Here is an 18,497-nt window from a genome sequence, read left to right as displayed (position 1 = left end):
CTTGTGACTTCTGTTTTTCACAAACCAGCAGACAGATGGACCTACATAAGAAGTGATACCCCCAGCATATAAGGCACTCCATTATTTTCAGCCAAGCAACACTGTACATTTGCTCAGAACTGACAGACCGGGATTAATAACTGCAGCAGCTCAGACAAGATTTCATCAGACAAGGTTATACCCCCAAAACAACAGACACTCAAATAAGAAGAGCTACTGCCATACCCAGAGACAACCTTCTGTAATATAAAATCAAAGACAACAAGAACCGCATCCACCTTGTTGTCACCTACAATCTACATCTTGAAACACTTCGAAAAATTATAAAAGAACTTCAGCCAAAGCTAAACAATGACCAAACACTGAAAAATGTATTTCCTGAACCTCCCCTCCTGGCATACAGACAACCACTAAACCTTCAGCAACTAATTGTCCGAAGCTCCCTAAGTAAACCAACAGAAAATGGCACATCTCCCTACCTACAGAAAAGATGTAAAACATGTGCCTACATTTATAATACAGACCGTATAGTTATACCACACTGCCGACTTGAACATCACATAAAGGGATCATTTTCCTGCAGATCATCTAATGTGGGCTACCTAATTCTCTGCATGAAATGTCCTGACACTGCACTCTATGTGGGGGAAACTGGACAAACACCCCACCAGAGAATGAATTTACACAGGTTCCACATTAAACATGGCAACACAGATGGCGGCCCACTTCAACAGCCATAAACACTGTGAGAGGGACTTTAAAGTCATAGTGCTTATAGGCAACTTGGACAAGAGAGAAAAGAATGGGAAGTTAAACTCATGCTAAAATTTAATACAGTAATCCCTCGCTATATCGTGCTTCGACTTTTGCGGCTTCACTCTATCGCGGATTTTAAATGTAAGCACATCTAAATATATATCACGGATTTTTCGCTGGTTCGCGGATTTCTGCGGAGAATGGGTCTTTTAATTTATGCTACACGCTTCCTCAGTTTGTTTGCCCTGTTGATTTCATACAAGGGATGCTATTGGCGGATGGCTTAGAAGCTACCCAATCAGAGCATGTATTACATATTAACTAAAACTCCTCAATGCTATAAGATATGCGTCCCGCGCAGAGCTTGATTGTTTGCTTGTCTCTGCCTCTATCTCACCCTCTCTGACATTCTCTGAACCTGACGGAGGGGCTGTGAGCAGAGATGCTGTTTGCACAGAAGCTGTTTGCCTAGTGGATACGGACACACCTCTAAGAAATGCCGCTTCCAAAAGCACACTTATTGATTTTTTGATGGTTTGCTTTAATCTCGCTCTTTCTCTCTCTCTGACGTTCTCTGCGCCTGACAGAGGAGATGTGAGGAGAGGGGCTGTTTGCACAGAGGATGTTTGCTTAGAAGATACTGACGCTCCTCTAAAAAATGCCGCAACAAATTTAAAAGCACACGTATTGATTTTTTGATTGTTTGCTTTTCTTTGCGAGCGCTCTCGCTCTCTCTCTCTCTGAAATTCTCTGCTCCTGAAGAGAAGAAGATCTATTTGCGTTCTTTTAATTGTGAGAAAGAACTGTCATCTCTGTCTTGTCATGGAGCACAGTTTAAACTTTTGACTAAAGGGTGTTATTTCATGTCTATAGGGCTCTAATAATGTTAACAGTGTGGGAGAGTTTATAAGGGCTTAAAATATATAAAAATAACTACACAAACATATGGTTTCTACTTCGTGGATTTTCATCTATCGCGGGGGGTTCTGGAACGCAACCCCCGCGATCGAGGAGGGATTACTGTACATTACAACATGGATTGAATGTAGAGAAAAGCCAAGCAAAATGACACCTTTTATTGGCTAACTAAAAAGATTACAATATGCAAGCTTTCGAGGCAACTCAGGCCCCGTACAACAACCTAGTACTACAAACATGGATTGAATAAAGACAAGAGTTTTATGGCCAGATATGAGGACTGCTTATTTCTCTCAGAATGACACAGACAACCTGTCTATAGATCCACATTGTTTTGAAAAACTCATTACATACTTCAAAAGACTTTGTTGGACAGTTATCTTATCCAGAGATCTTGACCATACATTGTTCTTCTCTCTCATGTTAAATGAACCGTAGCCTGAATGAATCTATAAATTTTTTTACATTTAAGGTTTCTCATTTAAAGATTTACGAATGTTGTTTCTTGTCCTAGTGTGTATATAAACACAGGGAACTCCAGTTTCAGTATTACATCTTGCCTGAAGAAGGGGCCTGAGTTGCCTCGAAAGCTTGCATATTGTAATCTTTTTAGTTCGCCAATAAAAGGTGTCATTTTACTTGGCTTTTCTCTACATTCATAATGGCTAACACGGTACAACACCCTAGTACTATATTTAAACATTGTGTAAGTATGGTGTATATGACAATGCAGGCTTGCTCAATGTACATCGATGGATCCTTCAGTATAAATATTTTTAATCTGCAGGACAATTGAACGGTAGTGTCCTGGATCCTCTCTTTAAATAACTGCCTCACCACCTTTACCCAGGAGCATGATGAACACCAACAAAGATAAATAAGCTATGGATATTTGTGTATGTATCCACGTAGAAGGGCTGCTAATTATTATATTGTTTGTTGGTATTTAGTATTATTAGACGCTGTTTTATATGGTGCAAAACATCCTTTTTTCTTTCAATTGGCAAAATTTTTCTATAGTCTGCACTTTTTTAAGTATCAAAATTTCCCAGTAAAGTGGAAGGCCACCCAAATGGCAGTAAATGTTTTTACTTTGCAGTCTAGTGCATGCGTGACTTCATTTTGTGAAAACTAGTACTTCAAAATTATTCCAAACAACTGGAGCAAGTGTGTGAAAGTTTTCACTGAGAAAAAAAATGCTTGTCTTTGGTGCAATCTGGTGGACTGAAAACAGTCATTGACCATAGCATAGTCACCTGTTTGTTGAATGTATTCTCATAAGCCTGGGTCCTATTATGGAGCATTTGGAGGAATGGTAGTGGGAAGTAACACAGCTTCCAGGCTTACCCTTGTTCATGGTGCTAGAAAACTGGCATATACAGTATCTGTCAGGTGGAGAGTGGCAATCTTTGAGTAGTTGAAGATTGTTCACAACTTGCTAATCTATTCAGTTTTAAATTATCTTGACTGTAATGTAACTTTACTTAAGTTACTTAATGTATTTTTGTTACCTTTTAAATAACACATTATAGCAAACATTCATACTGTTTTCTTTACATTTGAAGTTTTTCAGTTTATTGGTAATGTTTTTCAAAGTTGAGTAATGAGAATTGAGTAAAAAAGAAACAAAATGAAATATAATTAATAAGACCAATCTTGTTAAGTTACGTTGTTTTCAGTGTAAAAGGGTGGCACGGTGGCACAGTGATAGCGCTGCTGCCTCGCAGTTAGGAGACCTGGGTTCGCTTCCTGGGTCCTCCCTGCTTGGAGTTTGCATGTTCTCCCCGTGTCTGCGTGGGTTTCCTCGGTGCGCTCCAGTTTCCTCCCACAGTCCAAAGACATGCAAGTTAGGTTCATTGGCGATCCCAAATTGTCCCTTGTGTGTGTGTGTGCCCTGCGGTAGGCTGGCACCCTGCCCAGGGTTTGTTTCCTGCCTTGCAGCCTGTGTTGGCTGGGATTGGCTCCAGCAGACCCCCGTAACCCTGTAGTTTGGATATAGCGGGATGGATGCATATTTTCAGTGCTTTCTGAGTTAAGTAGTAAAATTCATGCTTATCTTCTGCATTAACACTACTTTATTTGAATCCAGCTAAGGTACTGTCTGCATGGGGACTTGCCATATCTACGTCGGTTTTACTTGCCCCTCTCAAAGACGAGTACATGTATTGTATGTTAGGAACATTAGTGATTCCAGATTGGCCCCGTTTGAATGAATGTGTGTATGTATGTGAGCAAGTGTGCCCAGCTGTGAACTGCCTCCCCATCTATTGTTAATTTACAACTTATGTAGGCACAAGTAATCACTCAAAACATTAAGACTTTTAGAAGATGGTTGGACTGATGCATCTTTTGCAAGAAATAGTTATTTCTGTTCACAGAATTTTATAGGGTTGAATTTGGATTTAGTATTGTGTTTCACCTTCAGAGTAAGAAAAGAAGCATACTGCCAAAGTTCTGCACTTTTAATAAGCAAAGTATTCTAAGTATATTGGTAAATTTTATTAATTTCATAGAGATTGTCATTGAAGTCATGTATTGCAATTTACATAGTGTAAAATATCTCTTCCATAAATTTACTTTTGGAATAGTCAAGGTTTGGGATCAATTAATGATAAGCTACCTCATAACCTTATCCTGGATAAGTGGGGTTAGGAAAGCTGATGGATGGTTTAAAGGGTAAGTATTGTCACATGCTTAGTCAATACTAAGTTGACTGCATTTGTTTAAATATCATGTTATTTGTTACTGGCTATAAAATTATGTTGTTCTAGAAATAGTGCATTCATTCTGTTTTAATATTTGATGGCCAAAGTAAGCTTCCTAGCAGAGTGGAATATTGGCGTACAGTTAGGCATATGTGCTGCAATACTTTGTAGTAGCATTGCTTATCTGTATTGCGCCCTGGTTCTTCTAGGCCTTAGACCAGTAACACTGACAAACAATTGGGGCTGGTTGCTACCTTACATTATTTTATAGACAGTATATAGCTTATCTTTAAGTGTTTACTAACTTTCCAAAATCAGCAAAACTCCTCCATCTAACTCTAAAAATGTTTTTTTTTTCCATTTTCTTTTTCATATAATATGCTGTAAGTTGGGATGAGACATATATTTTTTGCATTTTGCATTTCCTTAAATATTTAATATATTTATTTGCAAATGTAGACTGAAATGCATGCTTATTTTACTAGTTCAGTTTTCCTTCTTGTTATGCTTTTATGTAGCACTTCCTGCTTATATAGTGTCTGTAAGGAGCATTTTGTTAAGTTTACTGCTGCTGCATTCAAGTCTCATTTATGATGCTAGTGTGATAGAAGTAAGTTGTATATCTAAATCACTTTAACTGTTCTACCATCTAGAGATGTACTGTGCTCCAGATTGTATTGTGTTTTATTGATATCCAAAGGCTTCTTTGTCAGAAATGATAATTGTATTAATTTTATCCTGGAAGATAGGGAGCTCAATAATTATTCATATGCACATCTGGCCAAAGGCTGGATTACAGTACCATCTAGTGGCTCTTCTTAGGAGCACAGCATTTATCTGCATGTTGTCTGTGTACAAGGTGTAAATGTTGCAAGTTTAGAAGAGTTCCAGATGATGAAAAGAACTTCACACACTGTATTTTTTGTCATATGTATTTTTCACAAATAATTTCACATAGCAATGAAAGGGAAGACAGTAAATTAAAAAATTAAATGTCATCACATATATCCCTTAGTATCTACCACTCCCATGACCTTAACCATCCTATGCTCTAACATTTGTCAGTAATAGAAACAGGTAAGTTAAACCATTATGAATATTTGGTAAGAAATGTGAATTAACTTTTGAATAAATATTTAAAAAGAGAGATATCGTGGTACAATAGTTAACACTGTTTCTCCACATAACTTTAGCATACTTGACTACAAATTCCAAAGCCGGTTGTTGTCAGTGTGGAGTTTGCACATTCTCATGGTGTCTGCCTGGGTTTTTCTTTCAGAGCATTGAATTTCCTCACTCACTCTCAAACACACACATGTCGAGTTAATTTGCAATTTTAAGTTGACCATCTTCCAAATGTTGGATTCAGTGTAAGTGTGGGTCTAGGCGAGCTATACAGGGCTGTTTCTGGTCTCAGTGCTTATGGAATAGGCAGTTGCTTCTGAATTAAATTAAGCCAGACTGAGAATATTATGTTATCTTATAATTGTTTTAATCAATATGGTACTTTTTTTTTATTAACTAGCTTTGTCATGGGTTAGAATGGGGTTTTTAATGTGTTATTTAAAACTGATGTTTTTTTTTTCTTTATTCAAATGATTAATTGTATTGGATTGATTTGCGTATAGCAGTGTGGTTTTGATTGCTGTATTATAACTCTTCTATTGTAATGAATATTTATGGAAATGAATACACTTTTATATTAGAAACTGAATATATGCTGCATCTGCTACAGCAGCTATGAAAAGATCATTAGCAACTTTAATAACTGTCATTTCTCTGCTGTACTGAGTATGAAAACCACACTAAATGATATAAAATGGTTATTAAAGCACAAATGTTAATATACCTGGGATGCAGCGACATAATCTAGTATTTTACTGAGAAAAATTAGGTTAGAGATAACGCAACATTGGGCAAGTTTTATTTTTGAGTTTGTGGTAATTGAAGCATTCTTGGATTGCAATTTTCCAATAACAGGGAAGACCAGAAAAGTGTGGTTACAAACATTTAGGATTAAACTTTCAGTGGTAGAGATATAACCTCCAAGGAAATCAATAGGAAGAGGAACAAGAGAAAGGTTTCTAGGTTTAACTTTAAATAAGTTAACGGTGCTACCAAGGTCAGTTGGATCAGAATTAACAAACCAACAGAAAATTAGGTATGTTAATAGTCTTAACGTAGTCTGTATTGGCAGCTTCAACAAATGGATTGTAAAGTTTACATCAATCAGTTTTATTTTGGGAAACTTCAACAAGTTAATTAATAATTTTTCAAAGAGAAATAGAAGGATAATCACAGGCTGCCCCAGGACCATCTTGTGAACTTACAGTATGTTAATGTGCTGTGCAGAGTGTATTGATGTACTACATCACAGCATAGTACTCCAGTTGCATGAGTGGAGAATAGAATTAAGTCTCTGCAACGGGTCATCAGAACTGCCCAAAACATCAATGGCAGACAGTTGCTGGCAGTTGCCATCCAGGTGTCAATGCAATTCCTCTCACAACATTAGAGACCTCACCCACCTGACACATCTTTTTTTTTTTTTAAACTGCTCCCTTCTGGGAAAAGTTGCAGTACTACCTATACACAGAAAACCAGACTGAAAAATAGCTTCTTTCCCAGAACTGTTAAAATACTGAATACTTTATCACACTAAGTAACCTCTCTTATGTGCAATATATATTTTAAGTTGAATCAATTCTAGAATGTTAGACACTTATTACAGTAGCTTTTTTTTAAAACACCTTTTAGTATTTAAGACTTAGGCCCGGGTTTATAATTAACGCGACGTGTGCGCCTGTGGATGCACATGCTATGCCAGCGTTGTACTGTTTATACTTGCACGCATACTTTAAGTAAATCTGAAAGATTCCACCAGGTGGCAGTGCGGAGATATTATCACGGTGAGAAAATGTTCGGCTTCGCTGTGTTGTGAATTGCCTGAAACACACATTAAATTCTGAAGACACCCTGCCACAATATCTCTGAAAAGGATGGATTTTTAATGATTAAATCCATCAATCCAGGGATATGCCCATTCCAGCTACCATTGGGCACAAAACAGAAACAATCCCTGGACGGAGCATCATCTTATTCCAAAGTGAATACAAGCAGTCACATACACTAGCATCATTTTAGCATCACCAAATCCCCAAACCAGCATATCTTTGGAAGGAAACCAGAGCACACTGTGGAAACCCACCAGGAAAACATGCAAACTCCAGGCAGGGAACATCAGGGATGTGACTTCCTGCAAGACACTCCGCCACTGTGCCGCCCCCACATGTGTAATTATTAACAGTATTTATTATTTAAATGAAGTTAATGATTCATCTGTAAAATGTAATATACATATTTAATGCATTTCATTATGAAAGTGATATCAAGCATAAATCGAAGCATTCTAAAAGTGCAGAGAGCTGGAATATCATAAATTGAATGTGTTCTATGTGGCGCAGGCCGCCACCACAAAGAAACCGGAAAAAGAAACAGAAGAGAGAGTAGGGGTCAGTACGGATTTTGGAGCCACTATGAATAGTTATTATGATGAATTGAACATACAGAGTATCAGTATTAAGTTAAAGTGAAGTTATAAAAAGGCCATGTTAAAGTAATGTGTTTTCAGCAGGCTGTTTTAATCGAATCTGCGCCTCCGGATTACAGTTTTACTCGTGCAGACCTCCGGGTATAAAAGGGAGGCAGCTTGGCAAACATTTACTCGAGCCGGTTAAAATGTAAAGATGTTAGTTTTGGTAAATTAACAACTGGGGTGGTTTTAAGATGATGTTTACGATGGTCTATTTCAATAATAAAATAAAATACGAGAGTAAAGTAGACATTTAGAGATTTAAGCCGATATTTCCGCTTTAATCACAAAATACACCTTTTCACTGTGTCCCTAACTTTTTTTTCCTCTGTGGCTCAAGTACCCCACCGTACATTGTGATGCTGTTGCGGAGGTGCATAAAAAAAGACGGTATTTGAGACCTTTAAAATGTATTGCGTCATTACAATAGGGAATATGTGGCGGTTGAATATAAAAGTACCATTAAGGCATTTGTATGTCGGCATTTTGCTTCACCACATCAAACCATTCATCAAACATCGAAGCACACACATTGATCCTGTATCATCCACAAAGCGGCTTTCTGTCACTTGTAAATGGTAAACAGAGACGTGTTCCGACGTTATCACACTGCGCCCCAACGAGTTTTTTCTGGTACTGCAACTTGTGCACACGTCATATTAATTTCTGAGGACGTGCTTAAAAATGACATATCAAATGAATGCTGGAAACACATGGCAGCCATGATGTGTGAGTGTATGAGTTCTGAGCTTGAAGTGTAAACTGGCCCATAGTCATAATATTGTTAAAGAAAAACTCAAAGAATGCCATTGTAATCTTGTTGATTGCAGTGATACAATGACAAAAAGTCTCCTATTTTCTTCTTACCTTATGTTCCTAATACTTTTGAACACTTTATTTGCATTATCATTACCAGTATGAATAAGAGCAAAATATTAGCCTTAGCCAATAAATGTTACAACATAAAATAAAACCTTCTGTGCTATATATAGTTCAGCATGAACTGCAAAAGAAAACTTTTTGCTTAAATGTTTTATATATTGACTTGCAGTTTTCTTTAAATGCTGTTCAAGAATTAACAATGGAAGATGGGAATTGAGCTCTTTTGTCAGAAATACCAAACAAAGCCTTATTACTTTTATGAGCACATTTGGGAGTTGTACAGTTCTAAAGTGGTTAGCCTCATAGCTCTAGAAGACTTGGTTCATTCCTGTCACTTTTCACTGTGTAGTTTGCACATTTTGCCTTTGTTTGTATTTGTGTGTTTGATTGTGTTTACGTGTGTTTTATTATTGTTATTACATAGACATTAACAGAATGTCCCAAATACCACATATACCAGGAGGTAAAAATTGCTCAGCTGTTCGTAAATGGTTTGGTTTTTACCTAGAATGACAGTTCAAGCAGTACAACATCTAAAGATAAAACACTATAAGAAGAGGCTATCCTGGCACATGCAGACCTAGCTATGTGCACTTATGTCTACCTGGTAAAACAGCTTTCTGATAAGCAAAGTTCCATGAAACTTTTTCTGTTTAACGTGGCATACTGTATAAGCGGACAAACAGCAGATGGAAGGAGGTAACAGCTGCAGTGACTTACCATATTGCAAAAAACAGTTCCAGCTACTTAACTTGAACCTTAAAAACACTCATACTTTGTCAGTGGTCACATGATTACATCCGTCCATCTATGTTCTTCTGCTTATCCGAGATTGGGTCTCGGGGGCAGCAGCTTGAGCAGAGATGCCTAGACTTCCCTGTCACTTCTACTATCTCTTCCAGGGGAATCCCGAGGCATTCCCAGGCCAGCTGAGAGACATAGTCCCTCCAGTGTGTCCTGGGTCTTCCCCAGGTCCTCCTCCCAGTTAGAGGTGCCTGGAACACCTCACCAGGGAGGCGTCCAGGAGGCATACTGATCAAATGCCCGAGCCACCTCATCTGACTCTTCTCAATGCAGAGGGAGGAGCAGTGGCTCTACTCTGAGCTCCTCCCAGATGACTGAGCTTCTCACCCTATCTTTAAGGGAAAGCCCAGTCACCCTGTGGAGGAAACTCATTTCAGCCGCTTGTATCCACGATCTTGTTCTTTCGTTCACTACCCACAGCTCATGACCATAAGTGAGGGTAGGAATGTAGATTGACCGGTAAATTAAGAGCTTTGCCTTACAGCTCAGCTCCTTTTTCACCACGACAGACAGATACTGCACTGATCTGCCTGTCGATCTCCCGCTCCATTCTTCCTCCCTCGTGAGCAAGACCCAGAGATACTTGAAAACCTCCACTTGGAGCAGGATCTCACTCCCAACCCTAAGAGGGCACTCCACCCTTTTCCAGCTGAGGACCATGGTCTCGGATTTGGAGGTGCTGATTCCTATCCCAGCCGCTTCACACTTGGCTGCAAAATGATCCAGAGAGAGCTGAAGATCATGACCTGATGAACCAAACAGGACAACATCATCTGCAAAAAGCAGTGACCCAGTCCTGAGCCCACCAAACAGGACACCCTCAACACCCTGGCTGCGCCTAGAAATTCTGTCCATAAAAGTTATGGACAGAATCGGTGACAAAAGGCTACCCTGGTGGAGTCCAACTCTCATCGGAAATGGGTTCTACTTACTGCCGGCAATGTGGACCAAGCTCTGACACCGGTTGTACAGGGACCGAACAGCCCTTATCAAGGGATTTGGTACCCCATACTCTTGGAGCACCCACCCACAGGATTCCCCGAGGGAAACGGTTGAACTCCTTTTCCAATTCCACAAAACACATGTAGACTGGTTGGCAAACTCTAATGCACCCTCCAAGATCCTGCCAAGGGTGTAGAACTGGTCCACTGTTCCGTGACCAGGACAAAAACCACACTTTTGCTCCTGAGTCCGAGGTTTGACTATCTGACAAACCCTCCTCTCCAGGACCCCCGAATAGACTTTTCCAGGGCGGCTGAGGAGTGTGATTCCTCTGTAGTTTGAACACACCCTCCGGTCCCCTTTCTTAAATAGGGGGACCAGCACCCCAGTCTGCCAATCCAGAGGCACTGTCCCTGATGTCCATGCGATGTTGCAGAGGCGTGTCAACCAAGACTATCCTACAACATCCAGAGCCTTGAGGAACTCCGGGTGTATCTCATCCACCCCCGGGGCCCTGCCACCAAGGAGTGTTTTGACCACCTCGGTGACCTCAGTCCATGAGATGGGAGTGCCCACCTCCGAGTCCCCAGGCTCTGCTTCCTCATTGGAAGGCATGTTAGAGGGATTGAGGACGTCTTCAAAGTACTCCCCCCACCGACACACAATGTCCCAAGTTGAGGTCAGCAGCTCACCATCCCCACCATACACAGTGTCGACACTGCACCACTTTCCCCTTCTGAGATGCCGGATGGTGGACCAGAATCTCCTCGAAGCCGTCCGTAAGTTGTTCTCCATGGCCTCCCCAAACTGCTCCCACGCCCGAATTTTTGCCTCAGCAACCACCGAAGCCGCATTCCGCTTGGCCTGCCGGTACCTATTTGCTGCCTCCGGAGTTTCACAGGAGAAAAGGGTCCTGTAGGACTCCTTCTTCAGCTTGACGGCATCCCTCACCGGCGGTGTTCACCAACGGGTTCGGGGATTGCCACCATGACAGGCACCGACCACCTTGCAGCACAGCTCCGGTCAGCTGCCTGAACAATAGAGGCACGGAACAGGGCCCATTCGGACTCAATGTCCCCCACCTCCCCCGGGACGTGGTCAAAGTTCTGCCGAAGGTGGGAGTCGAAGCTACTTTTGACCGGGGACTCTGCCAGACGTTCCCAGCAGACCCTCACAATGCGTATGGGCCTACCAAGCCTAACCGGTATCCTCCCCCACCATCGAAGCCAACTCACCACCAGGTGGTGATCAGTTGACAGCTCCGCCCCCTCTTCACCCAAGTGTCCAAGACATGTGGCCGCAAGTCCAACGACACAACCACGATGTCAATCATCGAACTGATGCCTAGGGTGTCCTGGTGCCAGGTGCACATATGGACACCCCATGCTTGAACATGGTGTTCGTTATGGACAATGCATGATGAGCACAGAAGTCCAATAACAAAACACCAATTGGGTTCAGATGGGGCAGGGGCATTCTTCCCGATCATGCCCGTCCAGGTCTCACTGTCATTGCCCACGTGAGCACTGAAGTCTTCCAACAGAACGAGGGAGTCCCCAGAAGTTTTGCCCTCCAGCACCTCCTCCAGGGACTCCAAAAAGGGTGGGTACTTCAGACTGTTGTTCGGCGCATACGCACAAACAACAGTTAGGACCCATCCCCCCACCTGAAGGTGGAAGGAGGCTACCCTCTTGTCTACTGGGGTGACCTGCAATGAACAGGCTCCAAGTCGGGGGGTGTTCAATAAGTATGTCCACACCCGCTCGGTGCCTCTCACCGGGGGCAACTCCTGAGTGCAGCCCCTCTCAAGCAGGTTGGTTCCAGAGTCCATGCTGTGCGTCAAGGTGAGCCCAGCTATATCTAGCCGGAACCTCTCGACCTCACGCATTGGCTCAGGCTCCTTCCCTTTCAGAGAAGTGACATTTCAGCTTCTGTAGCCGAGGATCGGACCGCCATGGTCTCCTACAGAAGATGAGCTCATGGGAACGGGACACACGTTGCCTCTCAAGAACATACCCCTGACGAACCGTAGAATCAACTGGGAAAAACACAGAGGTTCTGCCTCTACTCTGCACAGCACTCACAGTACCAGTGTACAAGTCGGCCATGATATTCAGCAACTGTGGGGGAAGGGGGGAACCCTTTGAAGTCTCAGGATGTTCACAATTCGATCATTTTAGTCTAACTCTTTACGGAAATTGATAAAGGCTGCAAAGAAACTCGATATTCTTGTTTGCACTCCAGGAGAACTCTCACTGCCAGGATCTGGTCAACGGTAGACTTCTAGACTGGTGTAAAACCAGACTGCTCCATTTGCTTGTATGTGAGCAAGTGATCACAGATCCTACTGAGGATGACCCTAGCAACCACCTTACCCACCACAGTCAAGAGAGCAGTGTTATCCCCCTGTAGTTGCTGTAATCCAGGTGATCACCCTTCCCATTCCAGTTATGGATGACAAGTCCCATTTTCCAGTCAGCTGGGGTGTTGCCCGTCTCCCAAATGGAAGCAAAAATTGCTTGCAATACAAGGATTACAGTTGTACCACCAGACTGGAAAAGTTTACCCCAGATGCCACAGATCTGTGCAGCCTTCCCAGCCCACAGATGGTTCACCACCTGTGCAATCTCAATTAGACGGTTCACAGCTAATTAGAGGATCGGCATCAAGAACAGTGGACACAGAGTGGTCCAAAGTCCTAGCCGGAGGATCAGCTTTAAACAGCTGCTCATAGTAGCCTTACCAGTGGGTTATAATTGCAGCGTCATCCGTAAGGACCATTCCATCACCTGTCCTGATTGAGACTCTCCAAGGAACATATTTGGATGTGTGTAATGCTTTGATTCCTCTGTAAGGTCACTAGACCTTAGATGTTGTGTCACTTGCTCACAGATTCCTCTAAAACATACCTTCTTATCTGCCCTGAAAACCCTTGCAGCCATCCTTCTCAATTTCCAGTACAGAACTGTAAGAATACCATAAAATATCCAAAGGTTGAGATAAATGGTAGACATTCATCACAGGTCAGTCAGTAGACTTAAACATTTCAAACTGAATAGTACACCGTATTTTTCATTAAGATTTATCCTGTCACAAAAGAGTGTAAAGAGTCATTTTTGGTTTGTGCCCTCTCCCACCATAACCTGTCGTCTAGTGAGTGAAAGCTTTAGATTCGTCACAAATTTTGACATCTAGTTTTCGATGGATGTGAACATGTTAAGGTCCCCTGATACCGAAAACATAGTTATCTCAATGATGGGTATGTGTCTGTCTGTGTGTGTATCTGAGTGCCACAGTTTCTTGAGGACGGTCTAGGGTTAAAATGGCTGGATGGTAAAAAAAACTAAGTCAAAAATTAAGACTGTTGTAAGATAACAACAACAACAACATTTATTTATACAGTATAGCACATTTTCATACAAAAAAATGTAGCTCAAAGTGCTTTACAAAATGAAGAATAGAAAAATAGAAGACACAATAAAAAATAAAAATAAGTCAACATTAATTAATATAGAATAAGTAAGGTCCAATGGCCAGGGTGTCCAGAAAAAACAAAAAAAAAACTCCAGAGGCTGGAGAAAAAAAATAAAATCTGTAGGGATTCCAGACCAAGAGACCGCCCAGTCCCCTCTGGGCAATCTACCTAACATAAATCAGACAGTCCTCTTTGTATTTATGGTTCTCATGGAAGGACTTGATGCTGATGGTCACGTAGACTTCTGGCTTTCAGTCCATCAATGTTGCAGCTTTATGATGCTTTGAGTAGGTGGTGGTGGCGAGTGACAGTATAATGACTAGTTTTTGAGCCAAATTGTGCAAGAAAAAGAGGCATTCTAGAGGAACTCTCAAATACAGTTTTGATAATATCTCAAGAATTATGGCAAATACTGTAATTCTGCAATTATGAATTCTCATCAGTTTCTATCGTAATGACCTTTTTATGATCAGCTACAGAGTGGTAAATAATTATTGAAATGTTATACAGTAGAATAGTTTGGATAACTTGGTTCCTAGGGCTCAAAGCCTACTAACTCTCACGTCCACATTTTTTAGCAATAATTTAGCCTCTTGTTTTTACTCAGTTCGTTGAATTGCTAAATGAAATGTGGTTTATGTTGAACCATTTGTAAACTCATTTAGAAAAATGTAATGTTAATGGTGAAGTTCATTTGAAAATCATGTTTTTTTATTAATGTTATTTAAACAATTAATTTTGTTTTGACTACTTATTCAGTGTCATGAAACAACTGACTAAGTTAAGCAATCATTCATATATTCTCCAAAAATCATCATATTCAAAAATTGGTTTCTCTCAGCTTTACTAAAGCTCACACGAAGCATTTACACTGGTTGTGATATACCATCTATCCATCCATTATCCAACACGCTATATCCTAACTACAGGGTCACAGGGGTCTGCTGGAGCCAATTTGTGATATACCTATGGAAAATATTCCATGTTTTGCATTATAATTCTTGTTTTAGTAGCAGTGTGATTGCTTTTCACTTTTCTTTTGTAGTAATATTCATGTGAAAAAATATGCTTGAAAGGAAACAAATATGTTTACTATTTTATAATATAGCCATTGTTATTTATCTATTTATGGCTCTAACATCAGTATGATAATAATAGGTTTTCTGGGTCTCAGTACGGTACTGATTTTCTAATTTAGGTTCTAAAAAGATTTAAAATCCCCTGCCTAGGTGCAAATTACGAGTTATCTGGGGGTTATATTTCATTTTAGGTCAAAACAATCACAAGATCAATTTAAGACCATATTGCATAAGCCCTAGTAAAGAGTGACTCTTCTCTGTCTTCAGGTCTCATGCCTTTTGACTAGTCCAGCCTTATTCAGGGATGACTTGATGGGATTTTCCAGCTTTCCTTGATTTTCATTTTCCATTTACATGCAGAAGTCAGTTTATCTGTCTAACCTGGAGAGCCCTAAATATGCCCCAAGCAAGAAATGGTTTATCCAGCCTTTTTACTACAAGTTTACACATTATTCTTTGAAAATTAAAATAAAGTATGGCCCAAACTTGTTCATTAGGGACAACATATAATTAATTATCACATTCTAGATATTATATATACTAGATATTATCAATTTTTACTCTCCACTACAACGTGTGAATTTTATTTTATTTCTACATCCCAAAGATATGTATTTTAGGTTGATTAGAGACTGTAATTTAGCCTGGTATGTATGAGAATGTATGAGTTAGCCTGTCTTGTCCAATCTCTCTTTCTGTGTATGGGGTTGCATAGTCACAGACCAGTCAGAGGGCACATGCTGACCCCAGTCCATTGAAAAAGTGCCCTTAATGGACATATGAATGTCAGAACTGGACGATGAAGCATTAGAAGAAGGTGGCCTGGTCTGATGAATGATGTTTTATTTTAGGTCATGTAGATGGCCATATGCATGTGTGTTGTTTACCTATGGAAGAGATCGCAGTAGAAGGCAGTAAGGAAAGAAGACAAGCCAGTGGAAACAGCGTGATGCTCTGGGCAATGTTCTGCTGGGAAACCTTGGGTTCTAGCATTCATGTCGTTGCTACTTTGATGTGTACCACCTACCTAAAGATTGTTGCAGCCCACATACACTGCTTCATGGCAATGGTATTCTCTGATGATAGTAGCCTCATTCAGCAGGATAATGCGCCCAGTCTCACTGCAAAAATTGTTCTGTAATGATTTGAGGAAGATGACAAAGAGTTCAAGGTGTTGACTTGGCCTCCAAATTCCCTAGATCTTAATTCAATCGAACATCTATGGCCTGGGTGGCCAACTACGATCCTGGAGAGCCACAGTGGCTACAGGTTTTCATTCCAATCATTTTCTTAATTACTTACTAGTTTTGCTGCTAATTAACTTAATTTAATTTACTTGCTATTTAAGGCGCAGACCCTTTAAATTAGGGTAATGCAGTGTCAGTCCTGGAGGGCTGCAGTGGCTTCAAGTTTTTGTTCTAACCGAATTGCTTCATGAGAAGTCATTCATTGCTGATGAAGCACTTCTTGCTAAAGTGACATTTTGATGCTTCATTTTAATGGTCTTGTTTGTTAAGGTTCCCTACCCATAACTACATATTTTCTGCATTTTAGTTGTCTCACTTGTTACAATTTTGAACCCTTAATTGCTTATTTTAGTCTTAAACAGCTGTAATCATTGTTTTAACGACTCCTTATTATTAATAAGATGTAAATGACAAAGGAACCAGTAGTTCTACATTTAGCTTGTCTCCATTTCCACCTGTGTGTATTCATCATGCACTATTTGGTTTAATTTAGTACTCAGAAGGAAACTGAAAAGAAAGTGAAGAATTGAAAAGTTCTCATCTGTTTTAGTATTCAAATCACTTGGATTATACATGTATCATTAGGAAGGGAAAAAAAATCTGTGATATAAGAGTGAACTGACATGGTAGAGTTAAAACACTAAGAAGCCATGAAATTAAAAAAGATCTGTTATTAGTGAGGATTGGCTTCTAATTAAGTAACTGGGTTGAAACAAAAACCTGCAGCTCTCCAGAATCGGATTTGGCCCCTCGATCTATGGGATGTGCTGGAAAAACAACTACAATTCATGGAGGCCCCACCTTGCAACTTGTAGGATCTGGTGCTGACATCTTGGTGCAAGATACCACAGGATATAGAATCAAGAACCACATCTTGATTGGACAAAAATGGAATTTACTTGATAATTCTTTATGAATAGAATATATGAAGGACAGAAATGTGGCAATTGGAGAGAAATAAATAATTATTTTTATGAATAAGGAGAGCTTAAATTAATAATAAGTAGTGTTGCTGATCATTGCTTAATAACCTTGTAAAGAGAAACAATGCTTGAATGAACATAGGAATAAGAAGAACATTTTCAAAGGTGTACATGAGCTGATAGTTTTAATTATGTGACTGAAGTACAGTAATTGATTGTTGCCCATTTTGCAGGAAAATTCTTACTGCTGTCCCTTTAAAACAAAAACAGGTAAGCATGGTTGAAAAGCAAGTAGTGTTTGAAGCCCAAGCTGATGTGTAGTTCTGAATCAGAGGTTGATGAAGTAAAGTAAAAGTGGTTTTCACTGAATTTATTCGGGTGATTAGAGAAAAAAAAATTTTCATGTGTATTTGTGAATCCTTTCACCCTTTATTGATTGTCAGAATAAGGAGTGCAGACATTGGGTTAAACTTTGTGGTTCTAAATGCAAGCTGGAAAGTATGTAACTAAGTGTCTTTTCAATCACTAGTTCTTGGACTTCTGTTGAAGCAAAGCTGTTTTTGTTTGTTTGTTTTAAACAGAAATCTTGCCAAGTGAGAGTGTGAATCAGCTTCTAGGTATCTGAAAGAGTGTGCTATCTCCATGTATCCTGAATCAACCACTGACTCCCCAGCTCGACTCTCACTGCGACAAACTGGCTCCCCAGGCATGATTTACAGGTAAAGGGATACTCAAATGTGTAAGTCTATATTTGTGATACATGTGTGATTTTGAAGTACAGGAATAACGGCTTGTAGGAGATTCAGTAGCATACTTGCCGAACTTCTGGAGAAAAATAATTTACAGAGGGTGTTCTGGTTTATTGAAAAAGTATGACAATCATTTAACTAACTAACTATTACTAGTACTAACTATTTCTATTTCAATGGATTTGGGAAGTTTAGTGAGTGATGACCTGTCCAGTTCCCAATTTAAGTAGTGAACTGTCCTTCACTGTAATGTCATTAAATAATTTTATAGCTTATTTTGGCAGCCACAATTCTGCTATAAATTAAAAGAAAACTATTGCACTTGAAGTACTTAGTGGTAAGGAAAATGGCACAGGTGTTATGTAGCTACTAAGTCTAGAAATCACCCGCATGAGCTACATTTATTGGATTGGTCACCTGTAATC

At 40.1% G+C, this 18,497-nt stretch overlaps 1 protein-coding gene across 6 annotated transcripts in view; it reads left to right on the top strand.

Annotated features, from left to right (window-relative positions):
- The window catches only part of kcnab2a (potassium voltage-gated channel, shaker-related subfamily, beta member 2 a), a 363,257-nt gene that overhangs the window by 116,151 nt on the left and 228,609 nt on the right, over window positions 1–18,497 (top strand). For all 6 annotated transcript variants that reach the window (XM_039756178.1, XM_039756173.1, XM_039756179.1 and 3 more), the window contains exon 2: window positions 17,905–18,042. In XM_039756178.1, the coding sequence (XP_039612112.1) occupies window positions 17,966–18,042 (77 nt within the window). In that variant the 5' untranslated portion in view covers window positions 17,905–17,965. The remainder of the gene's footprint in view (window positions 1–17,904; window positions 18,043–18,497) is intronic.

The sequence above is a fragment of the Polypterus senegalus genome, chromosome 6 (assembly GCF_016835505.1).
Source record: "Polypterus senegalus isolate Bchr_013 chromosome 6, ASM1683550v1, whole genome shotgun sequence".
NCBI lineage: Eukaryota > Metazoa > Chordata > Cladistia > Polypteriformes > Polypteridae > Polypterus > Polypterus senegalus.
The sequence above is the reverse complement of the archived record's forward strand: the minus strand, read 5'-3'. Positions and strand labels throughout refer to the sequence as shown.